Consider the following 17,407-nt stretch of genomic DNA (forward strand, 5'->3'; position numbering starts at 1 on the left):
CACTGTCAGTTTCTTTATTGTGAAGGAATGTTTGTCTTATTGTTTGTTTGTATTGAAATACAGGATCAACAAACACACACAATTACATACACACACACAGCTGGTTTTAACGTCAATACAAAAGCGTCTAAAAACCTCAGTAGGAGGATCAATAAAAATGATCACGGATCAATTAAAGGGCAAATAAAAACCGATCAGTAACTCATTCCCTTGACACTGGTTATTGATCTGTGAGATATGGATCAGCTGCCTTGGCTCTGGAGCCTGGATGGAGTTTCTTCAGTTGGGTCAAAAGGTCAGCAAGCGGAGTCAAAAGATCTCCTCCTCATCTGCATCACAACCGTAATCTGGATGACGCAAATCAATAAAATCAATGAAATCAATCAATGTTACTGTAATGATTTTGAGAATAAAAGTCTGGACTAACCTCCCACCAGCTGCAGAGCGCTAACACACTCCTCCTCCTCCTCTTCCTCTTCCTCCTCCATGGGGGATGGAGCAGTTGGGAGGGTGGGGCTTGTTTCTGCTGCAGAGTCAAGGGGTGGGTTGGACTCAGTCTCTGCTGGTGTTTCTGTTTCTGTAACCACTGTGACTGTTCTCTCTACCTGAAAGATTAACATCAGGTAAACCAGGTAAGAGGGAGTAACAGGTACGAGAGGTGAGGAAGGACACACAGGTGAGACATGCAAGGAGGATGCGCACCTGATGAGCTGTTTTCTTCTTCTTTGGTGTGGAGGAAATGAGGTGGCGGAACCTGAAAGAGCAGGAGAGAGAACATCAGGATAGCGTGGAGGACAGGTTGAAGAATATTCATTACTGATGACAGGTTATTGAGAGATCAGATCAGTTGAGATACCTCTTGCCCATAATGCTGGTGTTGGCTGCAAGGTCTTGGTTACTGTCACTGGTCTTCCTGCGCCGGCGGCGGTTGAGTCGTTTTCGTGCTACGGTGGTATCGGGGGTGTGGTCGGGGGACCTGGTCGGACTTCCTGTTCCTCGGTTAAGATCTCTAAGGACATCGTAGTTGATCTTACTGGAGATCTTCTTCTTCTCTAACATTCTCTCAATCGCCTCGCCCGCTGTCAATGCCTCGATCTGGTCCCGCTTCTTAGACTTCTTCTTCTTCTGACAAAATATTCACCACATGGGGTCACAGATTAGGTGGGTGGAGCTTCAGGTGAGGCTCTTGAGTGGATGCTGGTTTCACTCACCTTCTCCTTGTAGGTGCCCTCCTCCTTCTCTTTGTTTATCCGCTCCTGTTTCTCTGGAAACACAAAAACAAATCAATCAGAATCAGTAATCAATAACACCCATCAATGATTGCTGATGAGCACCTTTCTGCTCCTTCAGGTATTCGGCGTTCTGCTTCATCCACAGCTCCGTCTTCACCTGAACCTCCTTCTCATTTAGGATGTACTGTATCACACAGAACAGGCCAATCAGAAAAGAGCACGTGCAGTTGGGTCCTTTCACAGTAAAAGTTGCTCAGGTATCTTTGTACCTGTAGAACTGTGAACTGACCTTATCGATCTCTTGATCATCAATACCTTCCAGGTCCAGCTCCTCGCTCTGTGGGTGGTCACCTGAAGGTAAACGCAGAGCTTGATTTCTAACTGCCCTATGATCTAATGGTGATGTCACCATTCTGTTACAGTCGTTATCCTCACCGAGATCTTTCTCGCCACTCTCTGATGTGTCCGAGGTCTGGAAAGTCTGCTGGAGGCTCAGGCTGGCGGCGCTTGGCAGTTTTCCCAGAATGGAGGTCAGAGAGGCAGCCTGACGGTGTGGTCCCATCGACTCCTTCTCTGGCTCTGCCACCGGATCTCCCTTCATGCCACGTACCTCCTCCTCCTGGATCACCTGACACAGGAAGTCCTCAGTCAGGTGGTGGGTGGCCGCTTGTAATTCCACATCTTCGCTCTCAACCTCCTCGGGCTCTGATGGCATTGACAAAACCTCGCCGTTGTCCTCGGGGTCTGAAAACAGAAAAGGTGGGAGCAGCTGAGTGACTGTGTGGGCATGGTGAGACAGTCAGGTAACCCAAAGAACTGACCAACTTCTTTGGTGTAAGCGGCGTAGATTCCTCTGAGTTTGGGCCGACTCTTCTCCAGCTCGGTTTCAATCTCGTCTTTGTAGCAGCTGATCTCTCCTGATGATGACAGGAAATGCACTGTGATTCAAAGATTCAATACGTAACCCCCTCTCATCTGAGGCAGCCCACCCAGGTAAAAAAGACAAACTGACCTTCGACCTCATCCAGTTTCTTAGCCAGCTCCTGCTCTAACTGCAAGAAACCAGGAAGCACAGAGTGGTTAGCTAATTGGACACCTAGCTGCTGCAGCCAATCAGAGACAAAGATGTACCTGCTGCATTTTGGCTTTGTGCTGTGCAGCAGTGAATGAGGGGGGGTCGCACTCCTGCTCCAGATCTACTCTCATGAACTCATCAATGGTCAGCTGACTGGTGGGCGTGTCCTCAAACTCAGTTAACCTGCAGGGAGGGAAAGGCGCTGAGATCTGCTTCCTGTTTTGGTGGGGGTCAGGTGTATTCAGGTATTTGTGGGGCTCACCTCTTCCTCAGTGTGGTCTGGCAGACCTTCACCACGCCAATCACGTCCTTCACTGAACGCCGAAACTTATGCATCCGAGCTGCTACCAGGAGTGCTGAGGAGGAGGAAGAGAAGGAGTGTTAATGTCTGCTTCATGCACATTGCCGCTGACGTTTGTTGCTATAGTGACAAATTCCAGGTTGCACCTGCTCCACAGAGTCCAGAGGGTCGGCGTCCTGTGTGCATCCAGTCCCTCTTCATCCTCTGTACAAGACGAAGAGCCGTCATGGAAACCTCATGAGTCTTCGCCCCAAACTCCAACATGTGCGCAAAGCGAGGAATGTACAGACAGGGGTCTGAGGAGGGGAAGGAGTGCTTCAATGTTAATAAACGTGGCCACACAGGGTCAAAGTTCATCAGCAGGCAAAAGATCGCTTTTTTGTTGTGGCATCAGCAGAGATTTATAAACAGTATTCAAACTTAAGTTCAACTTAAGTTAAAGGCCTTGTGTCCAGCTCCGCCCACTACATTTACTGTTGACTGTTAAATCCAGAACTGAATCAGCTTTCTGGGATTTCTTTACCTGAATGATTGAATCCGCATCAGGGCTCTGTAAGTTAGCTGTGAGTTACACTGATCACACATCATATCAGAGACTGCAGAAACTATGTGGGAGATTCCCCTCATGACTGCAAACCCTCAATAATCACCAAGGATACTGAAATTACACCGCACGTGAGGTGTGTTCACACTATCCCAGTGTTCAGCATCCACTGAGCCGCTTCTGCACTCAGAAGCTGCATTTCCGTGTGTGTGTGTGTGTGTGTGTGTGTGTGAGTGAGAGAGACTGCTTGTTAACACGCTTAGTATTTTTTTTTTCTTCATAACAGTGGCTTGGACACAGACATCACCACACACTGTACGTAGCAAACATAAACATACGGACACACTTCCGTGTTTGGTGTTCATGAAAACATTTGCGGTTGCTCGATGGCTGCGTTCTTTTCCCGCGCTCTGCTGCCCTCTTGCAGTGCGGAGCGGTGGTGAAGGCGGTACTACGGTGTAAGATGGCGGCCGGAGGCAGGCTGCAGCGATCTGCTCGTTTTTAACGTTTACAGCGGAAGGACGCGGGGACGGCAGACGTCACACAGGTAACCCGCATACCAAAGCTCCATGACACGCGCCACAGGTCCAACGCTGAGAATCTGGTACGTGATCGGTACTCAGAGCTGTGATTAGTGATGATCGATTGTTACCGGACAGAGACCCGATCTCCTGTTCGCTGAAGATAAACAGATGTGGTGGGCGTGGCTTTCTGGGCCACACTGATGTTAATAATAACAGCGGTCTGCTGAATCCACACCTCTGCGGGTTAGATACTGTTTATTAGCTGGATCCATGTTAGTGATCAGAGATCAATGACCGCAGCGCAGACAGGTGAAGCATTACAGACCGCCTTAGTAAACACACCTGGACACCCTCAGATGAATGATATCAGCGATCAGATAATCCAGATTATGATGAGCCTGCAGCTGCTGTCAGTTGTCTGTGCTTTAGGACAAAGGAGACGCTCTGCTGTCAGATAATCTGGATCATAATCTCTGTGGATCATAACATCCCGCTCTCTCTGACCCACAGCAGGCTGCGATGCTGTGACTGCTGACTCTGCCTGCTTTCTGAGGAGGACATGGCAGCCGAGCTGTTCTCCACCAGTCTCCCTCAAGACGAGGAGGTGGAGGTTCTGGAGGTGAAGAAGAGCTTCATTCAGGTGAGCGACCTGCAGCTGACTGCCGAAGACATCTGTGGAGACAGCGGCATTGCCGCCTCACAGCCAAATAACCATGACGGGAACCCGGAGGAAACAGACAGCTGGCAAGCTTCCCACCCCACCCTCAGAGAAAGGTAAAAAAAAAAAAAAAAAACCCCAAAAAAAACCCCACCACCAACAACCACAAGCAGTCAGAGAGATAAACAACAACAATAAGAGGACAACAAATTGACTATGCAGACATTGCTTCTTTTTCATCTAAAGGACATTAAAATGTTTGTTGCTAACACAGCCCCAACACAAAGCCCCATCCAATTCAATGTTAATTTTACAGTCCTAAATTACAACAACTGTTGCCTTAAGGTGCTTTATATTGTTTAAGTAAAGTGACTAGATGTTACAATCCCATATCAGGGATTGTAACATCTAGTTTCACAAAAAAGAAAGAGAAAACCCCATTAATCATATGACCCCCTATGAGTAAGTGCTTTGGTGACAGTGGGAAGAAAAAATTCCCTTTTAACAGGAACAAACCTCTAGCAGAACCAGGCTCACAGAGGGGTGACCATCTGCTGGTGGTGGTCAGAGGGCCCGGTGGCGCCAGTGTCCGGCAGCCTCGCCTCTGTCAGTGCGCCCCAGGGTGGCTGTGGCTACAATGTAGCTTGCCATCACCAGTGTGTGAATGTGTGTGTGAATGGGTGGATGACTGGATATGTAAAGCGCTTTGGGGTCCTTAGGGACTAGTAAAGCGCTATATAAATACAGGCCATTTACCATTTTACCATTTGCTGTGAACAGCTGGGGATGAGTGGAGGTCAATGTTATCCAGTTTCATGGATAGATAAAGCTGTGTCATCTGCATAGCAGTGAAAATGTATGCTATGTCTCTTGATGATAACAGAACCCTCATCAATTGTAACCTTCACTAAAGCTGTTTCTGTGCTGCGATGAGCTCTGAAAACTGACTGAAACTCTTCAAATAAGCCATTCCTCTGCAGTTGATGTGTTAGTTCTTTGACAACTACTCTTTCAAGAATTTTTAATATGAAAGGAAGGTTGGGGATTGGCCTATAATTAGCTAACACCGGTGGGTCTAGAAATGGCGTTTTAGGCAACGGTTTAACTACTACCAGCTTGAAGGCCTGTGATACATAGCTGATTAATAGAGATAGGTTGACCATATTTAAGATTGAAGCATTAATTAATGGCAGGACTTCTGAGCAATCTTGCCATTCCTGCATGTCCTCATGTGTTGAAGTTCAGGCTCTGGCTGCTGGGCTGGGGTCTGCATACATTCAGCTTTATCATCATTCTGCATTTTTGGCTATGTTAGCTACTAAGAAATGTGATGTGCTAACCCGAGTCTGTTGTTGTCCTTGTACTTTGCTGTTGTCTGTTGATTATGTTGTGTGGCTGCAGGAACGCTCTGATGTTCAACAATGAGCAGATGGCTGATGTCCACTTCATTGTCGGTTCTTCAGGAGAGACTCAGACAGTGCCTGCTCATAAGGTACAGAACCTGTTCCCACTGACACTTTGATCCAGAGCATACGGTTTGATGCTGTGGTCCAGATTCTAATGGATTCCTCTGTATGGCAGTACGTCCTGGCGGTGGGCAGCTCGGTGTTTGGAGCCATGTTTTATGGAGATCTGGCAGAGGGACAGTCTGTGATCCAGATCCCTGATGTTGAGCCGGCTGCTTTTCTCATCCTCTTAAAGTGAGTCAGAAATCAAGACCAGGCCCACTGTTAGTGAATTAGCAGCAAGCAGAGTCCTGAAAGTAGTCTCCTTCACTCGGATGACCCCCAGCTTTGCATTCTGCCTCATGTGGAGCTACAGCTGCCTTTCTAGTGTGCCTCATTGGGCTAGGATAGAAGGATAAAGGCTAGGATAGCAATGGAATCAGAGAGGCACAGGCTTCACAGAACTACAATCTGAGAAAACGTTGTCTGACAGAAAAAAATTATTACAAAACATAAAAAGTTTTGTTAGTATCCTGAACACTTGACTCCTGAACGTGACTATGAAATCTTTTTCAGTGCAGATCTGAGTACCGCCATTAGTGTTTCGACCAAATTGAAAAGTGTTCTGTGGCAGGATCTGAGGTAGGGTGGAGGTTTGTGGTGGGACGTGCTTAAAGACTGTAGACACCGTGGGCTGGGCAGAAGGAGTTCAGCTCCAGTGATTTTGTTTCTTGAAGCAGGATTTGGTTGAAGGGACAGGAGAGTAAGGCAGGCGTTGTAGTTTATGGTGTAGCTTGAGAAAAGGGACCACAGACCAGATTTCACAATCCATCATGTTGATAACATTGAGGTAACTTCTGTTTCTGCTCCACTGTGGTGGTACACAAACCCACTACAGTCAGCTATGGATGCCGCGTGTTGTACAATTTTTGTCGAAACATGACCTCATCCTACTATTTTCTCTATCTCAGGTACATGTACAGCGATGAGATTGAGTTGGAGGCTGATACCGTGCTCGCCACGCTATATGCTGCTAAGAAGTATATTGTCCCTGCTCTGGCGAGGGCCTGCGTAGCCTTCTTGGAGACGAGCCTTGAGGCAAAGAATGCCTGTGTGCTGCTGTCTCAGAGTCGGCTGTTTGAGGAGCCGGAACTGACGCAGCACTGCTGGGAGGTGATCGACGCTCAAGCCGAACTCGCTCTGCGCTCTGAAGGTTTCTGTGAGATCGACTTGCTCACGCTGGAGATAATCCTGCAGAGAGAAACACTCAACACCCGCGAGATCGTGGTGTTTCAGGCACTGCTGTGCTGGGCGGCGGCAGAGTGTCGGCGGCAGGGCTTGACAGTGAACCCCAGGAATCAACGCACGGTGCTTGGTAAGGCCCTGTACCTGGTCCGATTCCCTTCCATGACACTGCAGGAGTTTGCAGATGGGGCAGCGCAGTCGGATGTGTTGACGCTCAAAGAGGCCCACGACGTCTTTCTGTGGTTCACTGCTACCAACAAACCCAGGCTGGAATTCCCCACTGTGAAGCGGGCGGGGCTACTGCCACAGAGGTGCCACCGCTTCCAATCCTCAGCCTACCGGAGCAACCAGTGGCGCTACAGGGGGCGCTGTGACAGCATCCAGTTTGCCGTGGATCGCAGGATTTTTGTAGCTGGACTTGGTCTGTACGGTTCCAGTGGTGGGAAGGCAGAGTACGTTGTGAGGATTGAATTGAAGAGGCAGGGAACTGTTCTAGCCCAGAATCTCAACAAGTTTCTGTCAGATGGGTCAAGCAGCACCTTCCCGGTGTGGTTCGAGCACCCGGTGCAGGTAGAGCAGGACACCTTCTACACAGTCAGTGCCGTCCTGGACGGAAACGAGCTGAGTTACTTTGGCCAGGAGGGGATGACTGAAGTGCAGTGTGGGAAAGTGACCTTCCAGTTCCAGTGCTCATCAGACAGTACCAATGGCACTGGGGTGCAGGGGGGGCAGATCCCAGAGCTCATCTTCTACTGTTGAACTGGACCCAGGGATTCAGCCAACAGGCAGGAAGTCGGAGCCTGGAGCTCAGATTCAATCAACGGACCTGGCAATTGGAAATTGGCAGCTGATTGAACAATGCCGTGGACCTGAGAGCTGATTGGCTGTCAGGTTTTTAGAAGTGTTTGGTGTATATTAAAGTCTCCTGAATATTTGAGAAAATGAATAAAGGAAGTTGTAGTTTTTCTGCTGCTGCCACTAGATGTGGCTATGTGGTCTCACACTAGGGATGGGTACCGGTGTCATCATGGCACCGGTTCTGACATAAACGGTAGTAACCAGACCGAAAAGCAGCGCACATTTCGGTGCTTTTTTTTCCTGAGCTGTGATACACTTCTAGCCAATCATTTTACGTTTCCGAGGATAGTAGGCGGGGCCAGGTACGTACGTTCTGTTAGAGCAGAGCTACAGATTAAAAATGTCCAAGGCGAAGCGGTCAAAAGTCTGGCTGTACTTCACAGCAAAATATGAAAACTCAGCAGCCTGCAACAAGTGCTTTAAGCTGATACTGTGATACTGTCAAAGGAGGTAACACCAAGAATCCGATTAAACAGCTGGCGACGCATAGCGTTTTTTTTAAAAGCCGAGAAATGCGCCGTATTTGATAGCTTGCTGCGAGACCTCACACCGTGCACGTCGGGTGGGTTGCCAGTTATCGGACCCGGAGCAACATCCCCCAAACACCCGAAGAATAGAGTCCTGGCCCCTAGCCCTGCCAGTGTAGCAGAAATGATGACGGATGATGATGGCAGCAGCAGCCGTTCTTCTCTGCGTGAGTAGCTTGTTGTCCGTGTGTAATTTACGTTGAGTAGGCTAACCACGTTATTACATTAATGCATGTAAGGTGAACTAGCAAACATCATCATAGCTACATGCGGCTGTCTTCTTGTTTGATGGCAGATACTCCCTTCACCCTGGCCAAAAAGGCTAAAATGACCAAAGAAAAAGTGGGAAACAGTTAAACACGAGAGGTTTTTGGACAAAGTTTGTGTTCTCCATTCTTTAAGCACCGGTTCGAGCACCGTTTAAGCACCGGCACCGTTTCAAAAGTACCGATTTGGCACCGGTATCGGATAAAACCTAAACGATACCCATCCCTATCTCACACTGTGGGGGATTTTCAACTTTTTTTGTGCTGTGGATAATGAATTTTACTTGTTGTGTTCAAGGTCACACGTGTAAAACGGAAATAAAAAATTTGAATGCAACAACAAATTATTTCAAGCCTGTATTCAGTAGAAAAGCATTGCAGACAAAAAATATAAAGTTGAAACTGATAAATGTGATTGGTGGTTTTTTTTTTGTTTTTTTTTTATTTACAGTTTATTTCTGGATGTCAGCACATGTTGCACATGTTTATCACACTTTAAATCATCTGTGAGACTGCATTCTCTGCTTTTCCAGTGTTGTGTGCTTTAAATAAATACAATGAGTAAATAGCTCACCAATGGCGGGAGCATTGATGCAGAGCTCACGAGCCAGCAGCAGGAAGGTCTTTCCCAAGATGTAGACATTTACCTGGACACACAGCATAGAGCTCACACCTTAATGACACCACTGAGATTCCACTGAGAGTAGCTGAGGCTCGGTCTTACCTGCAGCAGATCGCTGAGGTCCAGCAGCATGTCTGAGGCTTGTATAAGGAAAACCAGGAGATGAAAGGTCAGAATGAAGCCTGTAACCTCTGTGTTTTTATCACGTTTGTGTTTGATTTAAAATTGTAAATCACTGGTTCCAGGTGTTTCTGATCACCTTAAACAGCAGAACATCTGCAGCACATTAGGGTGATGGACATCTGAATGTACCGCTGATGGATCAGTTCCTGTGACAAACCTGCATCCACCTGCAGCTGATGAAAATCTGATGTCTTTCTCCTCATACCGTATTTTCACGACCATAAGACGCACTGTACTAAAAGGCGCAGTCTCAGTTATGTGTGCCATTACTGTATTTAACACACACATAAGGCGCACTGGATCATAGGGCGCATACAAGTACTGTATGCATATTTAAAAATAAAGCGGGAGCAAACCTGAGTTCGGTACCTTACTCACATTTCTGTTACCGGTAATCGTCATCATCAACAACACACAAGCATACAAGTGTGCATATTTAAAAATAAAGCAGGAGCAAAACAAAGTTTGGTACTCACATTTTTATTACCAGTAATCGTCATCATCAACAACATACAAGCATACAAGTGTGCGTATTTAAAAATAAAGCAGGAGCAAAACAAAGTTTGGTACTCACATTTTTATCATCAATCAAACCCATCGAAGTCCTCATCCTCTGTGTCTGAATTGAACAGCTGCGCTAAATCTCCATCAAACATGCCAGGTTCACTTTCTTCACCGTCAGAGTCACTTTCCGTGCCGTGCGGCTCCTCGGAAATGATGCCGGCTTTTGCGAAAGCTCGAACAACAGTGCCAGCAGACATGTTAGCCCAAGCATCTACAATCCATTGGCAAATTGTGGCGTAACTCGCCCGGCGCTGCCTTCCACTCTTGGTGAAACTGTGGTCCCCAACGGTCATCCATCGCTCCCAGGCCGCTCGCAGTCTTACTTTGAACGGGCGGTTCACACCGATGCCCAGCGGTTGGAGTTCCTTTGTCAGGCCTCCCGGAATGACAGCAAGCTCACAGTTCATTTGTTTCACTAGTTTTTTCACATCGGCTGTGAGAGGGGCACGCATAGAGTCACAGATTAAGAGCGATGGTGATGCGTGGAAAAAACCACCTGGTCTCCTTACATACACCTCCCTCAGCCACTCTTTCATCATTTCCTCATCCATCCAGCCCTTTTCATTTGCCTTAATTATGATTCCTGCTGGAAACTTCTCTTTAGGCAAAGTCTTTCGCTTAAAAATCACCATAGGCGGCAGTTTCTGTCCATTAGCATGGCAGCCAAGCACAACAGTAAAAGAAGACTTTTCATACCCCGTTGTGCGTATCGCTACCGTGCTGGTCCCCTTCTTCTCCACAGTGTGACTCACCGGGATGTCAAAAGTGAGCGGGACCTCGTCCATGTTTGTGATGTGGCTGGGCTGGATGTTTTTGTCGCCGATGTGTTTGCTGCGGAAGATGGCCAGCTTTTCCTTATAATCCGCTGGAAGTTGCTGCGCTACCGTAGTCCTGGTCCGGATGGAAAAATGGCACCGTTTCATAAAACGAAAGCACCAAGACGGACCTCCTTGGAAATGTTCAATGTTCATCTCTTCAGCTAGTGAAACTGCTTTTAGCCGAATGGTGACCGTCGAAACGCTTCTCCCGCTCGTTCTTTGCTCGATGATCCACCGCTCGAGTCTTTCCTCCAACTTGGGCCACCTCGCCTTATGTCCGCGGAAACTCAGCTGCGTTTTCTTGACCTGCCGGAGCTTGTTTTCTAGCTTCCTCCATTTGCAAACCATCGATTCGTTAATCTTAAATTCTCTCGCGGCTGCTCGATTTCCATGTTCCTCCGCATAGCTGATGGCCTTCAGTTTAAACTGTGCTTCATAAGCGTGTCTCTTTGCCATTTTCAGGGTTGTTAAAACAACGATGTTCCACATAATGCACATACCTGTCCTTTTATACAGGTATGTGCGATTGTCCGGTATATACGATCAACGCTCACACTTCACCCTTTAGCGTTCTCATGGTGTTCTCTACTACGTCCTCCTTACAACACACAGGGCGCACTGCGCTATAGGGCGCGCCGTACTTTTTGAAGAAAATCTAAGACTTTTAAGTGCGCCTTATGGTCGTGAAAATACGGTAGTTTTAAAAGAGGAGATGAGCTGCACACCTGAGCTACAGGTGAGGAAACCAGTTCAGTGGTTCACCTGGCTGCATGTAAACTGACTGTAGGCCATCGCGGTTTCAGAGTTCAGGTTTGTCTCGGCAGTTTGCACATGCTCAGTGGGTCAGAGTGGTTGCTAGGATACGTGGCGTGCCCTCAGTGCGGCACACAAGGTAGAGGCAGGCAGCGATGACGTGCTCTGTCTTGCGGCCCCGGGTCAGGTGTTTGCTGACGACTAGCTTGAAGAAGTTGAAGGCGGTGTCGAGGCAGTGCTGGTTGAGCTGCAACTGACTGCCCAGCTGCTGGATCTGACGCTTACCTGCACACACACAGGCTCGTTACACCTGTGGCTCACCTGGACACCCTGCCCCCAAACAGTCAAAGGACTCACCGTTCTGAAGTGTCTGGGCTCGCGACTCTTTACCAACGCTGGTGTGGAAACCAGAACCAAGAAGTGGCGCTTTAACGGGACCTGATGGGCAGGCAGAAAGACAGCTGTTCAGAGGACTTTGACTTTTGACACTGTAGTTGCTGCAGAGCATTTTGGGTAAAGACAGGTTAGTGTTAGACACTCATCACAGGCATGAAGTCAAAGTTGAGTGTTCATTCTAGGGTGGAATGATTGTATAGCAAACGTGTTTACTGACTTTAAAAATTCAATTCAATTTTATTTATATAACGCAAAATCACAACAACAGTCGGCTCAAGGCACTTTATATTGTAAGGCAGACCCTACAATAATACATACAGAGAAAAAACCAACAATCATATAACCCCCTATGAGTGAGCACTTTGGTGACAGTGGGAATGAAAAACTCCCTTTCAACAGGAAGAAACCTCCAGCAGAAGCAGGCTCAGGGAGGGGTGGCCATTTGCCATGACCACTTGGGGTGAGAGAAGGAAGACAGGATAAAAGACATGCTATGGAAGAGAGACAGAGATTAATAACAAGTATGCTTCGGTGCAGAAAGGTCTATTAACACATAGTGACTGAAGAATACTCAATGCATCATGGGATGATGGACATCAATTAATTACAACGAGGGGAATGCTCAGGTGGACATGTTTCTGATTCTGGATGAGAAGCTTTGAAACACAGCGACTTGTTTCTCATGATGTTTTCTTCTAAAACGTGGCACTAATTAAATTACCTGAACTGGTCAGAGAGACGTCCGAAGCCTGCTTGAGCTGTATCTGTGAAACCTGGATGGACTTCAGCAAACTCACATGGTCTCTGAAACTTGCTGATGCTGCGGATTACCAGCCCTTCCTGTTTCACCCTAAACCACCCTAACCTGCCTCTGTTGGCGTCTCACCATCAGCAGACACAAACTGTCCCACGGCGGACGACACGCCTCCGCTTCCCTCCACAAACTGGACCTCGGACACGATGATGTTGTCCTCCAGAACCGAACCACAGCTGGTGCACACGGCGCTGCCACGAGCCTGGTCCACGTCAATATCAGACCCCCCGCAGGTCCTGCACACCCGGGAGCTCATGGTGGAGGTCAGAGGTCAGCAGTCCCTGAGGTGGAGAGACCGGTTAAATATTAAACTTTCACATGACGATGAGTATGAAGGTCAACACAGGAAACAAGTCACTGTCATGTGTAGGATAGCTCCACTGTACACTCACTGATGATGACTCATACAACATTTCAGCCAGTCATATGTCTCCATCTCCTCCTATGTCACACCAACCCTCTGCATGTCCTCCTTCACTACATGGACGACCCTCTACCACTACCTCTGCTTCTCCATGTTCACCTTCCACCTTGTCTCCCTCTCATTCACACTCATGTATTCTATCTTGCTTCTACTCTTTCATACCTCCACCTGCTCCCTAATCTCACCTTAGGTCACAGTATCATCTGCAGACATTATCATCCACAGTGACCCCAGCCTGACCTCATCTTTCAGTGTGTTCATTACTACTGCAAACAAGAAAGAGCTCAGAGCAGATCCCTGATTCACTTTCACCCCCACCTTCATCCACCTGTGACTGCAGACATTAATAATTACAGACAGCAGACAGTGTGTGTGTGTGTCTTAAAGAGGATTCAAAACTCTGTGATTCAAACTTGGGTGACTCTTATTGGTTGCAGCTGTTACCTGTTTACATGTATGAAACAGTCTGATTGGCTCAGCTCAGAACAAATCTGATCAGCAGATCACTTTTAGTTAAAATGACAAGTTTTAAACCTTTTCCTACTTCCCTACACCACCACACATCACATCCTGTTCTCTGTGAATTTGTTGGATACTATTTAACTCCACCTCTTTGGCTTGCCTCCTTATGCAACACATGGAAGAGAACATGGAAGCTGTGAGTTAAGAAGACTCTGCTTAACTTTTGATAGATTGCCGTAAATGGAAAGGGATATTTCCTCACTTGAATGCATGGTTGTGTTACATCAGAGCCCTTTATTGTTAATTTTGAAGAAATTGAAACACTAAGATGGTAAGTTGCTGTTATCCTGATGTTAAAATCAAGATGACTGTTCTCTCTAAGTTGCCTACTGGGCAAACGGGTCAGCCGATCCGATGCAGTCACTATGGGTCTGCACTAGATACTGCATCACCTCGACCAACCTGAGACACACGCCAGATACTGTTCATGGGTTTCAGTTTGGCCTTCAACACCATCATCCCAGACATGTTCCACCAGAAGCTCACCCACCTCCACCTGCCAGTGGATCACCAGCTTCCTGATGCCCAGACCAGCACTGGCCTGTCACCATATCAGCAGCAGGTGAACTCAGACTCCCGCTGAGCTGCTCAATGGCGTTAGCAGGAAAATGTCGGTTTGTGATTTATGTCATAAAAACAAAGGTTGGAGTCCAGTCAGAGTTTTTTTTTTCTCTAACTTTATTTAAATATTTTTAATCAGCATCGGATGCTGCACCTGGAACATGTAAACAAATATAATCGGCTAACCTGAAACACCGGGACCGGGGAGCTCCTCTCCCAGAGATCTGGATCCACTCACCGGGAGAACTTCAGAGTCTGGTCCGTTAGAAACAGTGTTCCGTCCCAGAACACATCCGGTCACCTTATTGGCTGCTAATAACGGTTATTGATCAGTTATTGATCACTGACTGTTTTCAGATTGCAGTTTGTTTTCTTCCTGTGGCGCGCTGGAGTGACGTTACTCAATAGGCACAGGACATGAGTTGGTGACGTGGGTGTGGAAAGGAAAGCATTTGAATCCTAATAATTAAACCCTGAACGAATGTAACTGTTATCACGTCACCAATATGTTATATCATCTGGATTCGACTCAATGAAACAAACCGACTTCTTTTGACCCAGAAATAACCCCGCTCCTCCCCCCAGACTGTGTTGAACGGTACCACCCGGCGCCGCCTGATGACGTTTCTCGTTCGGCGGGTTATTTTCGATGCAGTGGCGCTTTTGATGTAAACAAACACACAGTCGGACGGACGGAGGTCAGCGGGATGAACTGCGACCAACTACTGCTCCACCCGCGGGTCAGCGCTGCCCTGAGGAGAGGTAACAGCACCGAGCTCATCTTATGTTATTAATCTGCAGTTATTCCAACTATTCTGGATTTAACAGGGAGCCACTGAGGGGAAGCCAATATAGGAGAAATATGGTCTCTCTCTATAGTTTTTTTTCTCTCTTTTTAAACCTTTATTTAAAGGTCAGTACAAAGTAGAATTAAAACAGTATTACATTGAAGGTGTTGTACTTAAAGAAATTGTAAACCACAAACAAACAAACGACCATTTTTCAGAACCTACAATACGCATACCGGTACGCTAAGGGGAGAAGTTTAACTGATTAAGCCAAAGAGTAAAGATTGGAGGATCTTTATTTTTTCACATACAACCATAGCCTTTGGGGTTAGTAGAATTCTTAATTGAATTTAGATATTATAAAAGCTCATAGGAGTATACATAAAAGGAGGGATGTCTCCCTAAACATTTGGATTTGTGAATATGAAATTTAACCTTTAAGATTAACAAGTTAATCATATACCTGTTATCAATGTTGAATTGTCTTTAGTTTTTGTGGAACCCAAATAATACGTAGTTTCAGAACAGTGCAAATCCTTTAAATACATGTTCTGAGATAAAAACACATAATCTCTGCCAGAAGTCTTACCAACAACAGTTTGTATTGGAGATGCCAGTGGCCTGTGGTATGAAGGGATATTAGTGTTTATTCTTATAAAGCATACAAACCCCTGAAGGTATAGACCCAAATGCTTTAATATAATTGTCATGATTTATTGCTAAATATCTTTTAGTAAAGATGGCGCTGGAGTGACGGCAGCCTTTCCAAGTAATAGACCTCAATACTTGAAATGTGCAATTCACTTGTATTTTTATTTTTTATTCCTATTTATTCTATTTATCCCCTTCGTATATTTTATTTATATTGTCTCTGTATTTATATATATATGTGTGTGTGTGTGTGTGTGTGTGTGTGTGTGTGTATATATATATATATAATATTCTGTAACTCTGTAACTTCTGTCGGTGCTGTGCTTTTTTGGAAATCGAATTTCCCAGAGGAACCCACCCGAGGGATTAATAAAGTTCTATCTTATCTTATCTTATCTTATCTTAAATTGAAATGTAGACAAAATTCGTCATATGAGAAAAGCATACAATTTGAATCGAATAATTGGTTGACTAAAATAATGTTGTTCCTAAACTAAGAAAAAAGTTTTCTTTATATAGGATATCCTTGTTATTCCAAATATTATAACTGTGTAGACTAATCTCTCTCTCTCTCTAGTCCCTGTCAGTACTCTTGCTACAGCATTTTGAAATAACTGAAGGTATTTTCGGGGAGTTTTTGCTAGATCTTCATAATAATGAACCAGCCTAGAAGTAATAAATGCATAAGCTAGTTTTTCAGCATCACTCTGAGACAGGGTAGCTCTAATTTTAGAGATATTGTGCAAATGGAAGAAAGCAGTCCTACATAATACCTACAGCATCCTCTAATTGTTCTAATAGGATATCATGGTCGACAGTATCGAACACTGCATTGAGGTCTAGCAGGACAAGCAAAGAGATGAGTCCACTGTCAGAGGCCATAAGAAGATCATTTGTAACCTTCACTAAAGCTGTTTCTGTGCTGTGATGAACTCTGAAACCTGACTGAAACTCTTCAAATAAGCTATTCCTCTGCAGATGATCTGTTAGCTGTTTGACAACTACTCTTTCAAGAATGTTTAAGATGAAAGGAAGGTTAGAGGTTGGCCTGTAATTAGCTGAGACAGCTGGCTCTTTTTAAGAATCCATTCAAATTATTACAGATTAGACAGTGAACACCAAAGATTCAGAGATGTGATGAATTGCTTGGACTTCCTTTTTTTGTGGTTGTTTCCATTGTTTCCACGGTAACCACTTGTGCTTCTCCTGCTGCAGTTCAGCTAAAGTCTGTGAAGGATGTGGTTTGTGCTTCTGCTCCAGACCTGCAGAGACTCACCGGTTTGTCCAACTCTGATGTCCAGCAGCTGATCACTGCTGCCGCTGCCGTCTGCAGAAGGCACCCTCCAATCACAGGTCAGGAGAAGAGTCTTACTGGACACACTGTGTGATGTGATATCATGCATTAACCAAGTGTGTGTGTGTGTATGTGTTCAGCACAGCAGCTGCAGCACGGCGTGTCTGGCGCCCAGCTCAGGCTCGGCTGTCCAGTTCTGGACCGCCTTTTGAGGGGCGGTTTGCCTGTGGGGGGCATCACTGAGCTGGCTGGAGAGAGTGGCACCGGCAAGACTCAGGTGGGCCTGCAGCTCAGCCTCTCGGTGCAGTACCCAGCAGAGCACGGAGGGCTGGGAGCAGGTCA

At 46.4% G+C, this 17,407-nt stretch overlaps 3 protein-coding genes across 5 annotated transcripts in view; 2 read left to right on the forward strand and 1 right to left on the reverse strand.

Annotated features, from left to right (window-relative positions):
• LOC309688615 (transcription factor IIIB 90 kDa subunit-like) lies at positions 1–15,006 on the reverse strand. 2 transcript variants are annotated; one of them, XM_082504476.1, is made up of 19 exons: positions 14,519–15,006; positions 12,898–13,106; positions 11,973–12,053; positions 11,727–11,900; positions 9,400–9,431; positions 9,250–9,322; positions 2,755–2,904; positions 2,570–2,663; positions 2,364–2,490; positions 2,245–2,284; positions 2,054–2,149; positions 1,668–1,976; positions 1,522–1,583; positions 1,335–1,416; positions 1,212–1,264; positions 857–1,125; positions 703–754; positions 428–601; positions 1–347 (listed from the first exon to the last, which is right to left on the reverse strand). In XM_082504476.1, the coding sequence occupies exons 2-19, from the start codon at positions 13,079–13,081 to the stop codon at positions 297–299; spliced, it is 2,103 nt and encodes a 700-aa protein (XP_082360602.1). In that variant the 5' UTR covers positions 13,082–13,106; positions 14,519–15,006; the 3' UTR covers positions 1–296. The 2 variants fall into 2 exon arrangements, with proteins under 2 accessions (XP_082360602.1, XP_082360603.1); XM_082504477.1 differs by having other exon boundaries at positions 428–605; positions 14,519–15,005.
• On the forward strand, positions 3,137–9,019 carry LOC309688618 (BTB/POZ domain-containing protein 6-B-like). The gene is made up of 5 exons (XM_082504481.1): positions 3,137–3,699; positions 4,187–4,450; positions 5,736–5,826; positions 5,916–6,034; positions 6,751–9,019. The coding sequence occupies exons 2-5, from the start codon at positions 4,236–4,238 to the stop codon at positions 7,781–7,783; spliced, it is 1,458 nt and encodes a 485-aa protein (XP_082360607.1). The 5' UTR covers positions 3,137–3,699; positions 4,187–4,235; the 3' UTR covers positions 7,784–9,019.
• LOC309688616 (protein Z-dependent protease inhibitor-like) overlaps positions 8,180–17,407 on the forward strand; it is a 32,076-nt gene continuing 22,848 nt past the window's right edge. The window contains exons 1-4 of one of the 2 annotated variants that reach the window (XM_082504478.1): positions 8,180–8,576; positions 14,918–15,094; positions 16,987–17,124; positions 17,206–17,403. In XM_082504478.1, the coding sequence (XP_082360604.1) occupies positions 8,534–8,576; positions 14,918–15,094; positions 16,987–17,124; positions 17,206–17,403 (556 nt within the window). In that variant the 5' untranslated portion in view covers positions 8,180–8,533. The remainder of the gene's footprint in view (positions 8,577–14,917; positions 15,095–16,986; positions 17,125–17,205; positions 17,404–17,407) is intronic. The other variant, XM_082504479.1, reaches the window with a different exon arrangement.

Source organism: Aulonocara stuartgranti, assembly GCF_965226115.1.
Source record: "Aulonocara stuartgranti genome assembly, chromosome: 15".
NCBI lineage: Eukaryota > Metazoa > Chordata > Actinopteri > Cichliformes > Cichlidae > Aulonocara > Aulonocara stuartgranti.